The 20,533-nt window shown below is 41.8% G+C and overlaps 4 protein-coding genes across 8 annotated transcripts in view; 3 read left to right on the top strand and 1 right to left on the bottom strand.

The window, feature by feature from the left end:
- Positions 1 to 4,862: 4,862 nt before the first annotated feature.
- Positions 4,863 to 6,626, bottom strand: LOC116701747 (1-phosphatidylinositol phosphodiesterase-like; the record flags this gene model as incomplete). Its single annotated transcript, XM_032535626.1, has 2 exons — positions 5,030 to 6,626; positions 4,863 to 4,984 (listed from the first exon to the last, which is right to left on the bottom strand). Coding segments are annotated over exons 1-2 (1,401 nt in total), but the record flags the coding sequence as incomplete, so codon positions are not given.
- Positions 6,627 to 7,642: 1,016 nt separating this feature from the next.
- On the top strand, positions 7,643 to 13,531 carry oscp1a (organic solute carrier partner 1a). 3 transcript variants are annotated; one of them, XM_032534903.1, is made up of 11 exons: positions 7,643 to 7,992; positions 8,180 to 8,209; positions 8,789 to 8,943; positions 9,681 to 9,848; positions 10,035 to 10,115; positions 10,200 to 10,303; positions 11,231 to 11,359; positions 11,468 to 11,522; positions 12,410 to 12,555; positions 12,637 to 12,697; positions 13,093 to 13,531. In XM_032534903.1, the coding sequence occupies exons 1-11, from the start codon at positions 7,881 to 7,883 to the stop codon at positions 13,213 to 13,215; spliced, it is 1,164 nt and encodes a 387-aa protein (XP_032390794.1). In that variant the 5' UTR covers positions 7,643 to 7,880; the 3' UTR covers positions 13,216 to 13,531. The 3 variants fall into 3 exon arrangements, with proteins under 3 accessions (XP_032390794.1, XP_032390796.1, XP_032390795.1); XM_032534905.1 differs by having other exon boundaries at positions 12,410 to 12,559; XM_032534904.1 differs by lacking the exon at positions 8,180 to 8,209.
- Positions 13,532 to 13,880: 349 nt separating this feature from the next.
- On the top strand, positions 13,881 to 16,113 carry lsm10 (LSM10, U7 small nuclear RNA associated). Of its 3 annotated transcripts, none has more exons than XM_032534907.1 (2): positions 13,881 to 14,057; positions 15,608 to 16,113. In XM_032534907.1, the coding sequence occupies exon 2, from the start codon at positions 15,646 to 15,648 to the stop codon at positions 16,057 to 16,059; it is 414 nt and encodes a 137-aa protein (XP_032390798.1). In that variant the 5' UTR covers positions 13,881 to 14,057; positions 15,608 to 15,645; the 3' UTR covers positions 16,060 to 16,113. The 3 variants fall into 3 exon arrangements, with proteins under 3 accessions (XP_032390798.1, XP_032390800.1, XP_032390799.1); XM_032534909.1 differs by having other exon boundaries at positions 13,942 to 14,057; positions 15,627 to 16,113; XM_032534908.1 differs by lacking the exon at positions 13,881 to 14,057 and adding an exon at positions 14,568 to 14,720.
- A 2,450-nt stretch (positions 16,114 to 18,563) lies between these two features.
- Positions 18,564 to 20,533, top strand: part of eva1bb (eva-1 homolog Bb (C. elegans)) — a 4,428-nt gene continuing 2,458 nt past the window's right edge. Inside the window, exon 1 of the mRNA XM_032534906.1 lies at positions 18,564 to 19,059. The gene's annotated coding sequence lies outside the window, so the exon portion shown is untranslated. The remainder of the gene's footprint in view (positions 19,060 to 20,533) is intronic.

Raw genomic sequence — 20,533 nt, 5'->3', positions numbered from 1 at the left:
CCCAGATGTTGGTGATTCTGTTGCAGCTGTTGGCTCAGGTTCATGCTCAGATATTGGTGATTCTGGTGCAGCTGTTGGTTCAGGATCAAGCCCAGAGGATGTTGATTCTGGTGCAGCTGTTGGCACATGATCATGCTCAGATGTTGGTGATTCTGGTGCAGCTGTTGGTTCAGTATCCTGCCCAGAGGTTGGTGATTCTGGTGCAACTGTTGGTTCAGGATCCGGCCCAGATGGTGGTGATTCTGGTGCAGCTGTTGGCTCAGGTTCATGCTCGAGATTGTGATTCTGGTGCAGCTGTTGGTTCAGGATCAAGCCCAGAGGATGTTGATTCTGGTGCAGCTGTTGGCACATGATCAGCTCAATGTTGGTGATTCTGTGCAGCTGTTGGTTCAGTATCCTGCCCAGAGGTTGGTGATTCTGGTGCAACTGTTGGTTCAGGATCCGGCCCAGATGGTGGTGATTCTGGTGCAGCTGTTGGCTCAGGTTCATGCTCAGATGTTGGGATTCTGGTGCAGCTGTGTTTACATCCTCCAGATGTTGGGGATTCTGGTGCACTGTTAGTTCAGTATCCTGCCCAGATGTTGGTGATTCTGGTGCAGCTGTGGTTCAGGATCCGGCCCAGATGTTGGTATCTGGTGTAGCTGTTGGCTCGGTTCATGTCAGATGTTGGTGATTCTGGTGCAGCTGTTGGTTCAGGATCCGCCCAGATGTTTGGTTTCTGGTGCAGCTGTTGGTTCAGTATCCTGCCAGATGTTGGTGATTCTGATGCACCTGTCTGTTCAGATCTGGCCCAGATGTTGTGATTCTGGTGCAGCTGTTGGCTCAGGTTCATGCTCAGATGTTGGTGATTCTGGTGCAGCTGTTGGTTCAGGATCCTGACCATGGGTGGTATTCTGGTGCAGCGTTGGCTCGTACATGCTCAGATGTGGTGATTCTGGTGCAGTTGTTGGTACAGGATCCGGCCCATGTTGGTGATTCTGGTGCAGCGTTGTGCGCAGTTCATGCTCAGATGTTGGTGATTCTGGTGCACTGATGCTCAGGATCATGCTCAGATGTTGGTGATTCTGGTGCAGCGTGGTTTCATATCCTGCCCAGATGTTGGTGATTCTGTGCAGCTGTTGGTCAGGATCATGACCAGATGTGGTGATTCTGGTGCAGGTGTTGGCTCGGATCATGCTCAGATGTTGGTGATTCTGGTGCAGCTGTTGGCTCAGTATCATGGTCGATGTTGGTGATTCTGGTGCAGATTTTGGTTCAGTATCCTGCCCAGATGTTGGTGATTCTGGTGCAGTTGTTGGTTTAGGATTCGGCCCAGATGTTGGTGATTCTGGTGCAGCTGCTGGCTCAGGTTCATGCTCAGATGTTGGTGATTCTGGTGCAGCTGTCGGTTCAGTATTCTGCCCAGATGTTGGTGATTCTGGTGCAGCTGTTGGTTCAGGATCCGGCCCAGATGTTGGTGATTCTGGTTTAGCTGTTGGCTCAGGTTCATGCTCAGATGTTGGTGATTCTGGTGCAGCTGTTGGTTCAGGATCCGGCCCAGATGGTGGTGATTCTGGTGCAGCTGTTGGTTCAGGATCCTGTTCAGATGTTGAGTGATTCTGGTGCAGCTTTAGGTTCAGGATCCTGCCCAGATGGTGGTGATTCTGGTGCAGCTGTTGGCTCAGGTTCATGCTCAGATGTTGGTGATTCTGTTGCAGCTGTTAGTTCAGTATCCTGCCCAGATGTTGGTGATTCTGGTGCAGCTGTCGGTTCAGGATCCGGCCCAGATGTTGGTGATTCTGGTGCAGCTGTTGGCTCAGGTTCATGTTCAGATGTTGGTGATTCTGGTGCAGCTGTTGGTTCAGGATCCGGCCCAGATGTTGGTGGTTCTGGTGCAGCTGTTGGTTCATTATCCTGCCCAGATGTTGGTGATTCTGGTGCAGCTGTCGGTTCAGGATCCGGCCCAGATGTTGGTGATTCTGGTGCAGCTGTTGGCTCAGGTTCATGCTCAGATGTTGGTGATTCTGGTGCAGCTGTTGTTTCAGGATCCTGACCAGATGGTGGTAATTCTGGTGCAGCTGTTGGCTCAGGATCATGCTCAGATGTTGGTGATTCTAGTGCAGTTGTTGGTTCAGGATCCGGCCCAGCTGTTGGTGATTCTGGTGCAGCTGTTGGCTCAAGTTGATGCTCAGATGTTGGTGATTCTGGTGAAGCTGTTGGCTCAGGATCATGCTCAGATGTTGGTGATTCTGGTGCAGCGGTTGGTTCAGTATCCTGCCCAGATGTTGGTGATTCTGGTGCAGCTGTTGGTTCAGGATCCTGACCAGATGGTGGTGATTCTGGTGCAGCTGTTGGGTCAGGATCATGCTCAGATGGTGGTGATTCTGGTGCAGCTGTTGGCTCAGGATCATGCTCAGATGTTGGTGATTCTGGTGCAGATGTTGGTTCAGTATCCTGCCCAGATGTTGGTAATTCTGGTGCAGCTGTTGGCTCAGGATCATGCTCAGATGTTGGTGATTCTGGTGCAGATGTCGGTTCAGTATTCTGCCCAGATGTTGGTGATTCTGGTGCAGCTGTTGGTTCGGATCCGGCCCAGATGTTGGTGATTCTGGTGCAGCTGTTTCAGTATCCTGCCCAGATGTTGGTGATTCTGGTGCAGCTGTTGGCTCAGGATCATGCTCAGATGTTGGTGATTCTGGTGCAGGTGTTGGCTCAGGATCATGCTCAGATGTTGGTGATTCTGGTGCAGCTGTTGGCTCAGTATCATGCTCAGATGTTGGTGATTCTGGTGCAGATGTTGGTTCAGTATCCTGCCCAGATGTTGGTGATTCTGGTGCAGCTGCTGGCTCAGTTCATGCTCAGATGTTGGTGATTCTGGTGCAGCTGTCGGTTCAGATTCTGCCCAGATGTTGTGTGTCTGGTGCAGCTGTTGGTTCAGGATCCGGCCAGATGTTGTGATTCTGGTGCAGTGCTGTTGGCTCAGTTCATGCTCAGATGTTGGTGATTCTGGTGCAGCTGTTGGTTCAGGATCCCCCAGATGGTGGTGATTCTGGTGCAGCTGTTGGTTCAGGATCCTGCCCAGATGGGTGATGTTCTGGTGCAGCTGTTGGTTCAGGATCATGATCAGATGTTGGTGATTCTGGTGCAGCGTGTTGGCTCAGGATCATCTCAGATGTTGGTGATTCTGGTCCTGTGGTTGTCATATCCTGCCAGATGTCGGTGATTCTGGTACAGCTGTGTTTCAGGATCCGGCCCAGATGGTATGATTCTGGTGCAGCTGCTGGCTAGGTTCATGCCAGATTTGGTGATTTCGGTGCAGCTGTCGGTTCAGTTATCTGCCAGATGTTGGTGATTCTGGTGCAGCTGTTGGCTCAGGTTCATGCTCAGATGTTGTTTGATTCTGGTGCAACTGTTGGTTCAGGATCCGGCCCAGATGGTGGTGATTCTGGTGCAGCTGTTGGTCCAGGATCCTGCCCAGATGGTGGTGATTCTGGTGCAGCGGTTGGTTCAGGATCATGATCAGATGTTGGTGATTCTGATGCAGCGGTTGGTTCAGTATCCTGCCCAGATGTCGGTGATTCTGGTACAGCTGTTGGTTCAGGATCCGGCCCAGATGTTGGTGATTCTGGTGCAGCTGTCGGTTCAGGATCCGGCCCAGATGGTGGTGATTCTGGTGCAGCTGTTGGCTCAGGTTCATGCTCAGATGTTGGTAATTCTGGTGCAGCTGTCGGTTCAGGATCCGGCCCAGATGGTGGTGATTCTGGTGCAGCGGTTGGCTCAGGTTCATGCTCAGATGTTGGTGATTCTGGTGCAACTGTTGGTTCAGGATCCGGCCCAGATGTTGGTGATTCTGGTGCAGCTGTTGGTTCAGGATCCTGCCCAGATGGTGGTGATTCTGGTGCGGCTGTTGGCTCAGGATCATGCTCAGATGTTGGTGATTCTGGTGCAGCTGTTGGCTCAGGATCATGCTCAGATGTTGGTGATTCTGGTGCAGCAGTTGGTTCAGGATCATGCTCAGATGTTGGTGATTCTGGTGCAGCTGTTGGCTCAGGATCATGCTCAGATGTTGGTGATTCTGGTGCAGCGGTTGGCTCAGGATCATGCTCTGATGTTGGTGATTCTGGTGCAGCTGTTGGTTCAGGATCCGGCCCAGATGTTGGTGATTCTGGTGCAGCTGTTGGTTCAGGATCCGGCCCAGATGTTGGTGATTCTGGTGCAGCTGTTGGCTCAGGTTCATGCTCAGATGTTGCTGATTCTGGTGCAGATGTTGGTTCAGGATCCAGCCCAGATGATGTTGATTCTGGTGCAGCTGTTGGCACAGGATCATGCTCAGATGTTGGTGAGTCTGGTGCAGATGTTGGCTCAGGATCATGCTCAGATGTTGGTGATTCTGGTGCAGCTGTTGGTTCAGGATCATGCTCAGATGTTGGTGATTCTGGTGCAGCTGTTGGCTCAGGATCATGCTCAGAGGTTGGTGATTCTGGTGCAGCTGTTGGCTCAGGTTCATGCTCAGATGTTGGTAATTCTGGTGCAGATGTTGGTTCAGTATCCTGCCCAAATGTTGGTGATTCTGGTGCAGCTGTCAGTTCAGGATCCGGCCCAGATGTTGGTGATTCTGGTGCAACTGTTGGCTCAGGTTCATGCTCAGATGTTGGTGATTCTGGTGCAACTGTTGGTTCAGGATCCTGACCAGATGGTGGAGATTCTGGTGCGGCTGTTGGCTCAGTATCCTTCCCAGATGTCGGTGGTTCTGGTGCAGCTGTTGGTTCATGATCCTGCACAGATGTTAGTGATTCTGGTAGAGCTGTTGCTTCAGGATCCGGCCCAGATGTTGGTGATTCTGGTGCAGCTGTTGGTTCAGAATCCGGCCTAGATTTTGGTGATTCTGGTGCAGCTGTTGGCTCAGGTTCATACTCAGATGTTGGTGATTCTGGTGCAGGTGTTGGTTCAGGATCCTTCCCAGATGTTGGTGAATCTAGTGCAGGAGTTGAATCCGAATCCTGCCCTGAAGTTGGAGATTTTGGTGCCGACGTTGGTTCTGAACCTAGACCAGATGTTTGGGATTCTGGGGAAGGTGTTGGTTCTGAATCCTGCCCAGATGTTACAGATTCTAATGCAGGTGTTGGTTCCAAATCCGGCCCAGATGTTGTTAATTCTGGGGCAGTTGTTTCTTCTGAATCTTGCCCAGCTGTTGATGATTTTTGTTCAGGCGTTGGTACTGAATCTAGCCCAGATTTTATTGATTCTGGTTCAGGTGTTGGTTCGGAATCCTGCCCAGATGATGGATTTTCTGGTTCAGGTGTTAATTCTATATCCTGCGGAGATTTGGGTGATTCTGGGGCAAGGTCTGTTTCCAGTGTTGGTTCAGGATCCTTACCAAATGTCGGTGATGTTTCAGGTGTAGTTTCAGGTATAGGCATGTCTCCATCAGGTCTTTGTCCTTTTTCTTTACCTTTACCACAATTACATGGTTTTAGTTGAATGATGTTTTTAACAAGATCAACACTGGGGAAGTCCATGCTTAAGACACCTAAGCAACCTTGATTTAAGGAGTTTTTCTTATGTTTTACCACCAAGTTATTAAGCTGTTTGTTAACTTTTTTAGCCACATTTTTAGGACTTTCAAACCTTGATGCTGCACTGTCAGTCAATACAATGTGATGGTCACAGAGGTGTGGCTTGATTTGCTTTATTTTTTCTTCAACATTGATTAGCTTGTTATATTTGATGAAAAATGATTCATGATTTAATGTTCCAGCATTGAACATGTTACTCTGGAGAAAAACAATCTTGCCCCTTGCCTGTTCCATGTTCGGTACCGACAACTTATTCCATATCTTCTTTTTGAATTTTTGAATTAATTTTTTGAGCAGTTCCTCTTCAACTTTCCTCTTGTATAACCCTCTTAGTGTAACTTTCAACAGCACAGTCTCAGTACTGTGGACTGTGAGGAAATCTGAAACCGTCCCTAGGACTTCATCAAATTGAATGTGTTGCGAAAACATCCAGTGTCTGTCCCGGATATAAATGTGGTTTTGGGTGAGCAGCCAAATCCCAACATGTACATCAAAATACCGTATTCCCACATTAAGTTGGTCTTTTAAGGTCCAAACTTGACATTTAGCAAGTGGTCCTCCATGTAATGATAAGCTTTCATGTGTTCCAGGAATGGAGATAGCAGATACTGGAGTTTTGTCAGGTATAGATTTCATCCAGTTCAGGTTATACAATTCTGGATCTAGGCTTGGTACATCATTGAAACCTGTCCCTGAACCAGAACAGGTGGTTATACTGGTGGGAGAAGACATGATATTAGCTAATTTGAACATTTCAACGGAAGAAAAAAAAGTTTAAATAGTTCTTTAACAAGCAACTAACAACAGGACCACTGTCAAAAAATCTAACAAACACTTGCTTAATTTTTTCAAACCATACTAAATGATGTGGGAAAAGCACACTCTTTTATTCAGAATGTGGAGAAGTGGCAAGAAAAAAATACAGCTCAATACAATTAATATTAATATTATCCATATTAAGTTTGACTTACATAGGCAGAAGCCAGAGGTAAAGATGGATCCTCATAATTGGTTTATTGGTTAATGTACTGTATGGTCCGGTGAGATCAATCAGGATTTGTTCAGCTCCCTTTCCAGATGTTTATATTTTTGTCTCATCTCTCAATTTGTAAAACATTTCCCAAGAAAGGCTTTTACCTGTGGACCAGACTGTGAAAACTAGGCAATTGTCTCCCTTGAAAGTGAGGAGCTGTAACAGTGAGCATAAAGATACACTTTCATTTGCATGATACTCTCTAATCTTTTATTTTGAATGGCAGGGAGAGAGAGAAAGAGACAAAGACGTGTGGGCATTGTATAAGTGGTGAACAGATCATATCATAACCGTTTAGTTTATAAAATTTGACTTCAGGGACAAGTCAATTTAGCTACAGCAACTATCCTTTACTAACACTGCGTGTAGAATTAATTTATAACCAAAACCAAATCATTATAATGTATTAATTTGTCTTGGAACAAATATCAGTATGCAATATTTGTGTAGGCAGCTTCATTATTTGACCAAAGGTATACGAGGCCACCCTTGCCCACGTACTTTTGTGTACATTTGGTTTGCCTTGTGGACAGATACAAATATGAATGTGTTGTCAATCTTCTCATTTAAAGACAAGAAAACGTCGAAACTATTCCTTAAATGCTACAGCGTCAAATTATATTTTAAAAAAAAATTGTGCAAAATCTTGCGGAAGGGTTTGTTGTGGAGTTTGTTTTAGCAGCAAATTAACACTTATGGTACTTGGAATGAGAGGTTTAACAAACACACGTTGTTCAGTTTACCTCATGTCCTTGTCCATGTAGTGTTTATTAAAATGTATAATTTTTTTAATTTAATTGTATTTATATTTTTTTAATATAAATGTATATAAAAAAATGGAATGTCATACATTGGTTTCTCAGGCCTTACTTTTATGTTTGCATTGTACTTTAAATTATTGTTAACAAGCCTTTACAAGCGCACACTCCTGTGATATACAGTAGATGAAACAGTCTTTTCCAAGAGGTTGAATACACGTACACACAAAGCCATTTTGGTTGGTTGTGCTGTGCTCTGACGTCATCCGCATCCTGACCAATAAGCTTGTGTCTGCTAATCCTCTTCCTCACCACCTGTTGTATCTTAGTGTGAAAGGTTATCTTGAGAAGCATGACCAGATAAGACTTAACATGGGCAATTTGTTACCAGTGGCTATCCACCAACGGGAACAATCTGATAATGCCTTTTAAACAAGAAGAGTGTTTCCGATCTAAAAAGGGGATTAGCTGCTTCTAACGCCTACTTCTGCACCAGTTTTTGCCTACGACTTAATCCCTTCTTTGTCTTGCAAGATGTCTGAGAGAACTTTGCCCCTGGTTTTAATTAATCTTGGTGGAGAGATGCTTTACATACTGGACCAACGCCTACACGCTCTCAACACATCTGACGACAATTCAGAGAAAGGTAGAGGTAGCTAGAGAACTCACAGGCTGTACTGTATGTGTTTAGCACCCAGTCATCCCTCCTCCTGACAAGCTGTAGCTGTCAGATTATAAACTGAACATGTGCAGCTCATATCTTTAAAGCACAACACCAAATCACAAGTGTATTTTCTTTCTTTTCTTACTTGGGAAAACTGACACGGATGCAGGAGTTTGGTCAGAAAATGACAGAAAAAGAGGTATCCATATTTTAGCACATTGTTGTTTAGTTAGCTCCTTGTGCCCCTGTAGCAGTGGTGGAAGAAGTACCTACATGTTATACTTAAAGTAGCAATATCACAGGTTGGAAACACTGTAGAAATACTATGGTGTAACTGACAGTCATGCATTTTAATTTTTATTTAGTAAAAGTACAAAAGTGTTAAAATATAGCCTATACTTAAAGTACTAAATGGGAAAGTACTCATGAAGAATGGGCCCTTTTAGAATAATGTATACTAGTCTCTATTATTGGATTATAATTGTTGATACACTGTGTACATCACTTTAATATTGCATCTGGTCTCAAGACCGGCGGCAGAGTGCAGGACCTGCATTTTTGAGTTCTTATTTTAACATTAAACCATTTTTCCCCCTTTTACTTCTGTATTACTGTTCTCTGCTTTTGTAAAGCAGTATTCCAATGAGGACAACCAGCTTTAGTAACAATGCATTAGAGTTGCATTAACATAAAAAAAAGACTTCCTTCCATGACCTAAAATAGCATATTCTAAGCAGGATTAACCACCTTTCTGTTTCTGTCTCATACCCACTTATAGTTATGAATGACATTGTTGGGACCATGTTTGGTAAAACCTTTATGGATGAACTTCTCAAACCTCAGCAGCTATATTCTCACAGGACCATGAAAACAGTGCTAACTCGGTTAGCGCATGCCTCCATCATGAGGCTGAACCCGGCCAGCATGGACAGGGTATGTAAATGATGGTAGAAATAGATGTTTTAAAACCATATTTGTTTTCTTTTAAAGTTGTGGTAATAGTGTTTTATACATATCTAAAACCAAGTTCTTTCCATCCATGACGAATAATTGTACACTAGCCTATATTGAAGGTATGTGCATGCAAGGCCGCCCTGTCTTATTTTCCAGGATTTTACCATCAAATCTTAAGGCTTTAATGGTTTAAACTGTTTATAGGTCAATTCAAGTTTAAAAGAGAGTGAAGCCTCAAAAAAAGTCAACTCTCAAAGGTTCATTTTTGTATCTCAAGTCCAAATCTTAAGTCTACAGCTTTTATACTTGTTGCAATTTGAAAAAGATGTTGAAAAAATTGGTATACCACTTTATTTGAAGAGGTGTGCATAAGACATGACGCTGTTATCATTATGACATGGCTCCTGTCATGAACATGAAGGAGACATTTTGAGCATTCGTGACTGTTAGCATGAAGTGTCTTTCTGTAAATTGACACTTTTAATGCAAAGTTAGTATTGTCCAAGATGTCTTTGTTATGACAACTTGACTTTAAGACAACAATCTCTGTGTTATGAGAACTTGATATTGATGTCCATGACAGATGTTATAAACACCCCTTCAAATAAAGTGATACCAAAAATTGTAGTGTGGAAGAAAACAACATTGTTTAATTGCAGGGGTGGCATATCCTTAAAGTTTATACCTTCTTTCTATTCCCTCCCCCCCCCATGCAGCTTTACGAGCTGATGGTCATGGCATTCAAATATCAGGTCTTGCTTTGTCCACGGCCTAAAGACTTGCTGCTCATCACTTACAATCACATAGATACCATCAGGGAATTTGTAAAAGACACTCCTGTGGTGGGGAACAAAGTGGATGAGACACATAGGAAGATCATTGAGGTACATTGAGAGATGTTATTTAAAATCAACCATAAATTAACATATTCTGTTACTGAATGCTTTTATCACGTTATCCCAGGATACAGTGGTTTAGTCTGTACAATATGTTACTACATACTGTTTACTGGATTCCAGCTGTCAGTTTTCATCACCTGTATCCTGTGTGACCAATCTTTTCTCTTTTAGATATACTCATCTCTACCAGAGGGTGAATTCCAGCTTTTAAGACAAACACTGCTCATATTTTTTCAAGACATGCATGTTCGCGTGAGTCGTCTGCTTCTTTTTAAATTCATCCCTCCAGACAGCGTAGATGCAAATATTATTTATAGTTGTATTTCCTTCTCTTAGGTGTCACTTTTCCTCAAAAATCAACTCCAAAATCCCAATGGACGTTTTGTCCTGTCGACATCAGGCCCAGTGCCTTATGGGATGGATGTTCCAGGGCTTATTAGGTAGGCAGATGACAATCCCGATAACTTTGGTGATCTTCTGACTGTTTATCACGCTCCACCAGGCCAAAGTATTCAATTAACAAGTAAAATATTTCCAGAACTACAAGATGGATTGGAACATAATTTGGTCCAGACATGAATGCCCTTCTCAGGATGAATTGTAACAACTTTGATGAGTCCCTAACTTTTCATTCATTAACCAAAAAGGGTTTGTTGCCTGTTAGCAAATGTTAGCATGTTAGAACACTAAACTACACAGTGAACACAGTAAACATTATACCGGGTATACATCCGCTTGTTATCATTGTCATTGTGAGCGTGCTAGTATGCCAATGTTCACATTTAGCTCAAAGCACCATTATGGATTTAGATTTTTGTTAGATTTATAAAACGTTTAAGTTAAACTACCCATGTAGTTTAGAAGATGAACAAAACGTTCTATATTAGCATGCTAACATTCAACATTTAGTTCAAAGCACCAATGTGGCTGTATATATATGTAATATTTATATTTAATTTCTAAAAAATTGTTTATTTTTCAAATTTATCGAATGTATATTTCTTTTTATGAGCAAGCAACTAGAAAGCAATTTCTTTGATTTAGATACTAGCAAAAATAGCCATTTACTCAGAGTAACTGTCCATAACCTTGCATGCGCAAGGGGTTTCACAACTAATATAAATCGACTTTAGTTTTATACACCAATCATTTTTCTAGCCTGAGTGTTGGACATCATTTACAGACAATTTAACACTTGACCTCCATTATTGGCACCAGACGTGGCTGTGTATGCAATTTGTATAACTTGTATAACTTTGTATAACTGTAAAGGCATCACTAACAAGCAGACATGTCTAAATTTCAAACTGCTTATAAGAAATCTCTCAATATTCCAGAGTGTTATCATCTGCTTCTTGTTTCCACAGGACATTTGACAGAAAGGGCAGAGAAGTGAGACGAAGTGAATTCCCCACAGGAGGAAGTTACACCAGCCCCATCAGAAAGGGATGTTTTGACCTGCACGGAGACAGAGTCATCAGACTGGGCATGAACATGTAAGTATAAACTGTATGCTACTACACCGCATATATACTTTAGCGGGTAATATGATGTATGTGGATTAAAAGATGACAGAGCTGTTTTGTTTTTCATGAATTAAAAAGGTACACCATAAATCATCCAGAGGAGACCCACACATCCAAGGCTCATTCTGTCAAGGTAATAGCCCTACGAGCAGGAAAAACACAGGTGTAAGTAAACAAGAATAGAGGACTAGAATGGGAGAGCAAGGGAACAGATTGGATGGTATGGGACTGGAGGCCTCCAGGAGGCCTACTGCAGTCCAGGCTGCAGTAGGATGGCAAGGGCAGAGGTAGGATGGCACGTGGGCTCGGGGAGCGCAGGGTTAGGGTTAGGGAATAGAGGACTGGAGGGTGAGGGCAGAGATAGGATAATGTGGGACTGGAGGGCTGCAGTGGGATGGCGAGGGCAGGTAGGATGGCAAGTGAGCTCGGGGAGCGCAGGGGAACCAAGGCCAAGGGAGCCGAGGAGGAGGCACAGAAGTCTGGAGAACAAAGGAGTCGAAGGAGGGCAGGGTGGAAGTGGGAGCGGAGGCAGGATGTAACAGTGGGGAAGCCAGCTGACTGGAGATAACAAACGAGGTACGGAGATGATGGCAGGGTGGCTGAGACAACGATCAAGCGAAGATGAGTGAAGATGAAGGTGAGTGAATCTACTGTACTGAGCTTGATTGTAGATGGCTGGCAGGTGTGCGCGGCGGGAGAGAGGTGATGATGGAATGTCAAACAGGTGTGTGTAGTCAGCTGGCAGCAGTAGGCAGGAGGGGAAGGGGGAAAACACAGGAAACACAGAAAGAGGCAGGGCCAACAGAGAAACTAAACGTGGAAAACACAAAAAGGAACTAGAAAACAAAAACTCACTTCCAGCCGGCCCCAATCACAACACTTTTACTTGTAATTGAGTATTTAATTGTGGTATCGCTACTAGGAGCTGGATACCTTTTCCATCACTGCGTAATTCTCTCAGTCATCTCACAATATGTATCATGCATAACCTTCCTGTACACCTCCACCATCCTGCTGCAGACGGATGACACTCCCAACCTGCTGGCCAAGGAGGAGCTGAACCTGCTGGCTCGTCTAATGGGCAGCATGAAAGCCGACGACACGCCCAAAACTGAAACTGGCTTTCGGATCAACCTGTTTACTACAGACCAAGAGGAAGAGGAGGCGTGCGTGCTTTTCTTTTCTCAATCGCTGTTATATATTTAACATTATTTCCCACCAATATAACTTTATATTTTGGTTAACAGGGAAGCTTCAAGCGGCGCTGAGGAGCCCTTGTTTGGAGTGATAAATATCCAAGCAATGCAGGTAGGGTGATGTAATACTGTGGACTGTTAACACGCCCGCTTTTAGTCATAAACTATCTGTCAGCAACATCTAAACCTGAGAAAGGACTTTTAGCACGTTAACACCAGGCACCGATGGGACACTCCTTAATCAGGGTGACATTATTGATATGAAAGGACAGAAATAAGTACAGATAAATAGAAAGTAAAAAGCAATGATAAGATATTAAACTAAAATAAGTAAAACAATTAAAGACAATTACAGGGCAAATGTGACAGTGATCTGATTATTAGTAGCAAAGTTAGCAAGGCAAAGTAAATAGACCAGTGCATAGACCAGAGTAATTTATAATGATTATACGCACTGGGTTTTATAAATTTCAAGAATCGACTTGTTTTGAATTTTGTTTGTTTCAGGATGAACAGGCTGCGACTCAACTGGCTGAAATTGCGGGACAGTTTGCAGAGGGAGAGGAGCAGCCGGAAAATCTCAGCAGCAGCAAAGGAGACGAGCTGCTGGCCATGATGGACGACCTCTGACCCTGTTGTGTAGTTTCAGAGTAGTTTGATTTATTTCAACTTCACGTCCTCACTCTTTTATCTAAGGTAAATCACATTATCTGTCACCGTGAGCTTCTGTTTAACCTGTAAAATATGCAATTGTTGATGTATTCAGTTCTAAAACTGGTTAACATTGACGTAGATTAGAGAGTATGATAAATATCAAACGACTCCTAAACTACACTGTAAATTACTAGCACTTGAAGTACTACATAAATGCAGTGCACATTGTAAGTACTACTATATTTCATAATGTATTTTCTATATAAGTGTTTTAAATAAAGAATGTATTCATGTGTTCTTTGTTTTTTACGATATAAGAAATTATAAATTAGATGTTCTGATGCAGGGATTTTAAGTGCTTTAGGAGTGCCAGAAATGATACTAAATCACTTTTTTACTTATTGACCAAACTGTCTTAGAATCTGGAGATTTAGTCATATGGTGCATGCATATCAAATTTCCCAAAGGATTTCTGAAATATTATGCATTATAAATACTCAAGACATCATGAAATGATTCATGATTTCATTTATCCCTTGTATTTGTCCAGGTTTTCCTCGACATAGTAGGTTTATTGCTGTTTTAACATTATGCTATATTTAGAGGGGGGGAAACGTCATACATTGTTCTGCGTAGTTTGTTTTCTGAAGCCGCCTGCAGAGGACGCTGTTCTAGATTGACGCAAAACCATGAAACGTCATCACGCTGCGCTTAGGACTTCATGCGGGAGAACTTGTTGACATATTCCAACGGTTTACCTCCAACTGCAAAAATTGTGGGGTTGGTTTTCACATGAAATAAGGATTTAAGTAATCCAGGTGAGTCTAACACACATCAAATCTGTTTTCTGTTTCTGGCGCGAGGCTAAAAGTGAATCTGTCTTGTAATACAACTGGTCATTTTGAGGAGAATGGTGCATAACTGAGATGAGCTGCATCCTCTGTCCTCCATAAAACCTACACCAAGATATCTGCCTCTTGAAAGGTTCCTTCTTTAGCTTACTAACAGCAGAATTAATGTCAGCCCCACAATCGGCTAAATATTATTAGTTAGCATGGTTAATGACGGACAGACACTGACGCTGCTCTCTAAGGCTAGCATTAGCCCCCATCATCAATACGTTATCAACAACGACAGTGTATGTGTTAAGAGATGTCAATTCCTGCCTTGTGTTTCTGCATGGAAAAAATACTAATATCCTCTATATGATGTTTTTATTTGGGATATAGCTTATATTGCTTCTGGAGTAATAATATCTTACCTGTTTTCTGAACTGAGCTCCCACAATGACTACCGAGTTTTTTTAGTGTTCGTGCATCACTGAAATGCTGATCGACTCTGATCACTAATCAGTGCTTTATTAAATGCAGGTGTGTCTAAGTCTGCGGCTGTTTGTGGGTAAGACGGTGCTGTCATCAGTTACAATGCAATGCAAGGGCCTAGTTAGAAAGATAGAAATATAGATTTTCAATTTGATCAAGGTAATGTATGACTTACACCAAATTCGTTGCTTGTATTTACATTGATTAAGTAGGAGTATGTAAGTATGTTTAAAGCTTTACACTTTCGAGGAAAATTACTACTGTGGTTTTACAACTCTTCTCAGCTCTCACTATAAGTTGTTTTGATTAGATGTTGTCATATTTGCCCAGTTTTTTGGTTTCTCTTCATTTCCGTTTCATTTCACAGAACCAGAATTAGTATTACTCGATGCAGCTTGTTAACCCTCATGTTTTCCTATATCAATGTTCTTTTTAATTACCCAAAATAACATGATTGATTCCACACAGCGCTCTTTGGCAAGTACAAATCTTTACTTTTATTAATTTTGGGATGTAGTATTCAACTTTATAGCATTTGAGGAGAAAAAAAAATTGAAGGTGTGTTGAAATAGTAATGAGTGAAAGCTGACATATTCCAGTCTGCTTATCCATCAACATCCATTCCTTTGATTTTATTCTAAATAATTCATAATTTCTGCTTTTCTAACTCAAACATTAAGTATAATTTCCTATAAATTAGGTTTATTGACAATGAATTCCAAAAATAACTGTAAAACTAAAGTAAAGTTAGTGTTACGAAAAAAAAAAAACATTAAAGAAAAAGCATCAAAAGTGTTGACAAAAAAGGACAAAAACATTGACCAAAAAAAACATTGACTAAAGTGTTGATTTTCAATTTTGACAGGAAGACAACACAAGGGTTAACAAGGGTTCACAGTGACAGCAGCGTTCCACATAGCCTAGAGCCTAGGCCCTGGACATAATAAATACATACTGTAGACCAACATCAATAAAACATGTTACACAATAAATAGCAGTGTTGCTAATGAATTGTATGACCTCAGCTAATCTCTGGTTGTCTGCAGGTATCCCTGACATCTAGAGCTCTTCTTCGCTAGTGTCCATGGAGTCTGAGGGGACTGAATCCCCGCTGTCGGGCCTGGTGCCTGTAGCTGAAGTCTTCAACTCCATCCGGGAGCGCACTATCGCAGAGAACAGTATGGTGGTCCTGCTGCAGGGCCTGCAGGGAGAGGTGACCACGGTGGACCTGAGAAACGAGAGCACAGCGCGGGGCCGCGTGGTCAACGTGGACGCATTCATGAACATACGTCTGGAGGACGTGCTGTACCGGGACAGACGGGGTAAGCTCACCCGGCTGCAGGACCTGTTTATCACGGGCAGGAACGTCCGCTACGTCCACATCCCAGACCACATGGACATAATGAAGACCATACAGAGCCAGCTGGCCAAGATCCACCGTGTCCGCAACTTTGCCAGTCATGGAGGAGGCAGAAAGGAGTACTCAAAGAAAAAATAAAACTTGTTTTCTTTTTCATCGAATACAAAACTCAGTTGGGTACTGCTATTTTAAGACAACCAGCAATTTATTTTTTCCAGATTTGAAAACAAGCATCACACTAGATCAGCGGTTTCCAACCTGAAGGGTCACAAAATGGGACGACAAAAGAAATATTTCAGTTACGCAAAAATACATTGTTTACCGGACTGAACTGCTCACATCTCACGATCTGTGATGAGGGGCCATAAGCTAAAAGGTTTGGCAAAATAGCCTTTCTTTCTAACAATTCTTTTGATTTTTAATTAATCTGCGGATTACAGAATGTCACAATGTCAAATTTCCAAGAGCCCAATGACATCTTGATGTCCTGTTATTTCTGACAAAACAATGCAATTGAGTTTGCAGTGATACGAAACAGTAAAAGTAGCAAATAATGAAGCTGGAACCACTGACTGTTTTGGCATTTTTGTTTAAAAAAAGAAAAGAAAAAAAAGACTACAACCATTAATCGATGATTACATTGCTAGTAGTAATGGTTTCTTTTAAGTAATCAGCTTATTGTTTCACCTCTACAAAAACATTTTTGCTGAACCACTGGACGAGCTAATAAGTTGAACACCGTGTGTGGTTTGAAGTTTGTAACTGAAACAATATGGCCATCCTCTATTTTACTTTGAAGTAAGAACTATTTTTTGTAATACAGACAGGAATTATGAATAAATATGCCTATTAACTCATTTGTCTGCTCAAAACATTTCTGTTCCATCACATGACTGTTATTTAAAATCTAATGGAACATATGACAATTAATGGTAAGTGCGGGTGTGGTGCAAAGTGTCAGTGTTTGTACTCTGGAGCACTACACAGCCCATCTGTCTGTGCAGGAAAACATTAGTCATGATCAATGCCGGTTTGGTGGAGGGAAAAACAAGCAGACATGTTTTCACAGCTTCCACTTCACAAACTTCTCTGCTGCATGCATCAGTGAGTTGTCACACTCTCCTGTGATTGGTGGTGTGACATCCAAGCCGGGCAGGATGGGACTCTGTTTAGCCAATGGAAACAAGCAGAGCGGGGTGAAAGGAAGAGAGTGTTTCTCTTGGAAACTGCTGTCCCCAGTGTTCTCCAATACACAAATACGATTGGGAATTTGAGGAATTTGTAAAAGGGGTATGTTATTCATACACAGTGTCAGGAAGAGGACAGGCCTGACATAACAGAGGCGGAGGCAGCTAGTGCAGAAAAGCCCTGTGCTGTAGCTAGATGCGAGTGTATTCACCAGCCATGTCATTTTAAGTGCATCAAATTGAAAAATATTCACACAGGAATGTCCCTCTGCATTTGGATCATTGTTTTGGCTGTGGCTTCAGCGTGTTTTTAGGGACATATTTTTCTCTTGACTGCTTTAAAACCGACACGACGGCAGCCCACATAATGACTGCTTACTGCTTTTCTAAAAACACGACCGAGTGCCACATCAACACTCACTAAACTCAGAATAGCACAGGCTCAACCGCATAAACAATTCTTTTACAAGACAAAACCCAGCCTGGGTCACTGTCTCAGACTTCACCGGTGGTCAAAGAAGTAATAAGATACTGTAATTAAGTAAAAGTACCAATACAACCATGTAAAAATACTCCATACAAATAAAAAGCTCAGCATTGCTTTTCATACTTAAGTAAAAATTCAGTATTATCAGTAAAATGTACTTAAAGCACTAAAAGTGAATGTACTTTACTCAAGTACTGTACTGAAGAACAAGTATTTGTAGATTACTTATACTCTACTACATTTCTGAGGCAAATATTGTCCAATAATTTATTTGCATATTCAGATTAAAAATACATAATATAATCAATTAATTGTGTTATATCCACAAGATGTCACTGATCCCCTGAGGTAACGTCACTATATATATATATTTTTCATACACACATTAAAATTAGCCCCACCTTTACCGGCTGCAACATTCAAGTAATTTACATATTGATTACTTGATGATTCAGAGAAGGCCATTCTTAAAGAATTCATACATTTGGTACTTTAAGTATATTTTGATACTAATAATACTTTTGTAGTTTTACTTACGTAAAATTTTAAATGCAAGGCATTTACTTGTAACAGAGTATTTCTGTATTGTACCACTGCAAATTTTTTCTAATGTAAAATATTTGCCTATTTCCAAAATAGAAGAGTAGAAGTACAAATTGGCATAAAATGGAAATGCCCAATACGAAATTGTACTTGATTACAGTTCAGAAGTAACTGTACTTTCCACCTCTGGACTCCACCACACAGCAGCACCTGCTGGCTCCACCGTTTAGTTATTAAACTCAGTTAGAAACACAAACTGCACTGCTGAGGTCTTTTTTTCTCCTCCCCCGATGCTGAGATTAAAATACAAAGAGCTCAATTAATCCACCAGCCCCCAAAGGCACCGCGGCCCGGTGCCCATGGCAGCCGACTAGCTATTTCCTGTCCCACCCTCCTGGCTTAACAGTGAACAGACCTCACTCTGGTGCGTCTGTGGCCAGCAGAGGCGAGATCACCTCCCGTCTGGACAGTAGTGTCTGTGCTCAAATTTGCACAGATGCAGAAGAACTCCACTAACGGGTGATTTCTATAAAGGTGTTGACGTTAGTGTGGTTTATCGTCATTTTGTGTTTTTATTTTGGAGTCAGATGCCAGTGGTACATGCATGAGTTTCAGTTATCTCTCAGGAAAAGGAAACACCTCCTTCTCAACACATGTGAGGACTGTTTCTGGCTGGTCCTCCTCTTCTAAAGGGTGACAGGGAGTGGATCATAGTGGAGAGCTGCTCCCTCTCCAGCAGCTACATCAGCTCCTCTGTCACAAACACTGAGTGACCAACAACCTCTAACTGCTCCTGCATCCAAATTATGGGATCTTATCCAAGTGTTGACAGACCAGGCTCAAATTTGGATCTAAACTCTTTGTTTTTTATAGTGGAAACTTTATGTTAGTCAAGCTCTGAGGCTTTCATTTGGGACCAAGGTGAGTGATAATTTAAGATGATGATTATCTTTTAGTCTTTTACTTTAAAAAAAATTTTTTATGTAAAGCATGCAAATTTCAGGGGCTTTCCTGTCCCTACCTTTTTACAAATTTTAAACATTTTTTCATTTCCACAAGGATCCTGCTTAAATATACTGCTGGTACTTTGCTGTCAGGCAATAAACAAGGCAACAAACAGTTTATTAGTAGGGCCTGCGCCATGTTCTTTACAATACCGCAGACCATAAAATCCTTTATAAGTGCAGTAGCTACAATGCTCAAAATCATCAACACTTTGAATATAAATTTAAGAGAAACCCCAGCTTGTTTCATGTATTTTTATAGTTTTATCCACTTTCCACTGTGCTAGATCAAAGTATTTTTGACAGTCCCTTCAGTAAATATTTGGTGGAGTACTGTAAAACAACAAGTCTTATTTTCAATGGTTTCAGGTTTCATCTTTTAACTTAAATAGGACTATCTAGGCAGGAAGTATGGGAGGGTTGAACGGGAGTGCATTTTATGGGGTTACATAAACAGCTACAGCTGCCGGGCTTTGCATGTGTATAGTTAAGTTGAGAAGTTATTGGACTTGTCTGGAAATGTTAGGTGTAAATCTGTCTGCCCAAGACGGCGGTGGCTGTATATAATGGACATTTGTCTCTGTCTGGTATTTGTGTTGTGCTCCCAGCTCGGGCAAACTTCACCACTAACTTCCCACTGTCAGGCTGTCATAAAGTTCTGTGAAGCTCTGCTAAAAATGATATGTATTATGTTAATCTGCAAGTGAGAGAACAGAAGAAGAGTGTGAACATGCTTCTGCTAAGGCACAATAGTGTTGTTTGTCCAAATGGTCAACTGTGGCACTGCGAAACATCTCTATCTTATCCTTTCTGTCCACAATTAATTCCGACAAATCTTTTAAAAGTGAAACTGACAGTAAAGTGATATCATTTTAACAGAAATCAATCTGTTTTAAGAAGTTTTCAGACATCATCTTGAAATTTGACAAAATAAGGCCGGCAACTGCACTACAATCAAGAAAAAGTTAACTTAATTTTGCAACAAAAAAAGTAAATTTACATTGGAAACAAGTGGAAATAGTTTTACTGCACAAGCAGAGTGTTTTTAAAAGAAAATAATATTTGTGCTTTCTTTTCTTACCAAGAGTTAGATTTGAAGATCAATACCATTCTCTGAATGTAGAGTGGTATCAATCTTCTCATGTTACTCTCCACAAGAAAGTGAATCTCTCTCAAAATGTCACCTATTCCTTTAAAGACTCAAATTACAAAAAAAATAACTTGATAAAAAGGCCATAACTGTAGGGTAATAAATGCTACAAGTTTGATAAACAGCCTGATCGGTGAGCATGTAGAAGTCTTTAATTAAAACAAACACTGTTTGACTTTAAACGAGCTGAAGCAGAAACTAAATTGTCCACTTATGTTGTTGAGGTCTGGGGGGGGGGGGG

Source organism: Etheostoma spectabile, chromosome 14, assembly GCF_008692095.1.
Source record: "Etheostoma spectabile isolate EspeVRDwgs_2016 chromosome 14, UIUC_Espe_1.0, whole genome shotgun sequence".
NCBI lineage: Eukaryota > Metazoa > Chordata > Actinopteri > Perciformes > Percidae > Etheostoma > Etheostoma spectabile.
This window is presented reverse-complemented; position numbering and strand designations above follow the sequence as displayed.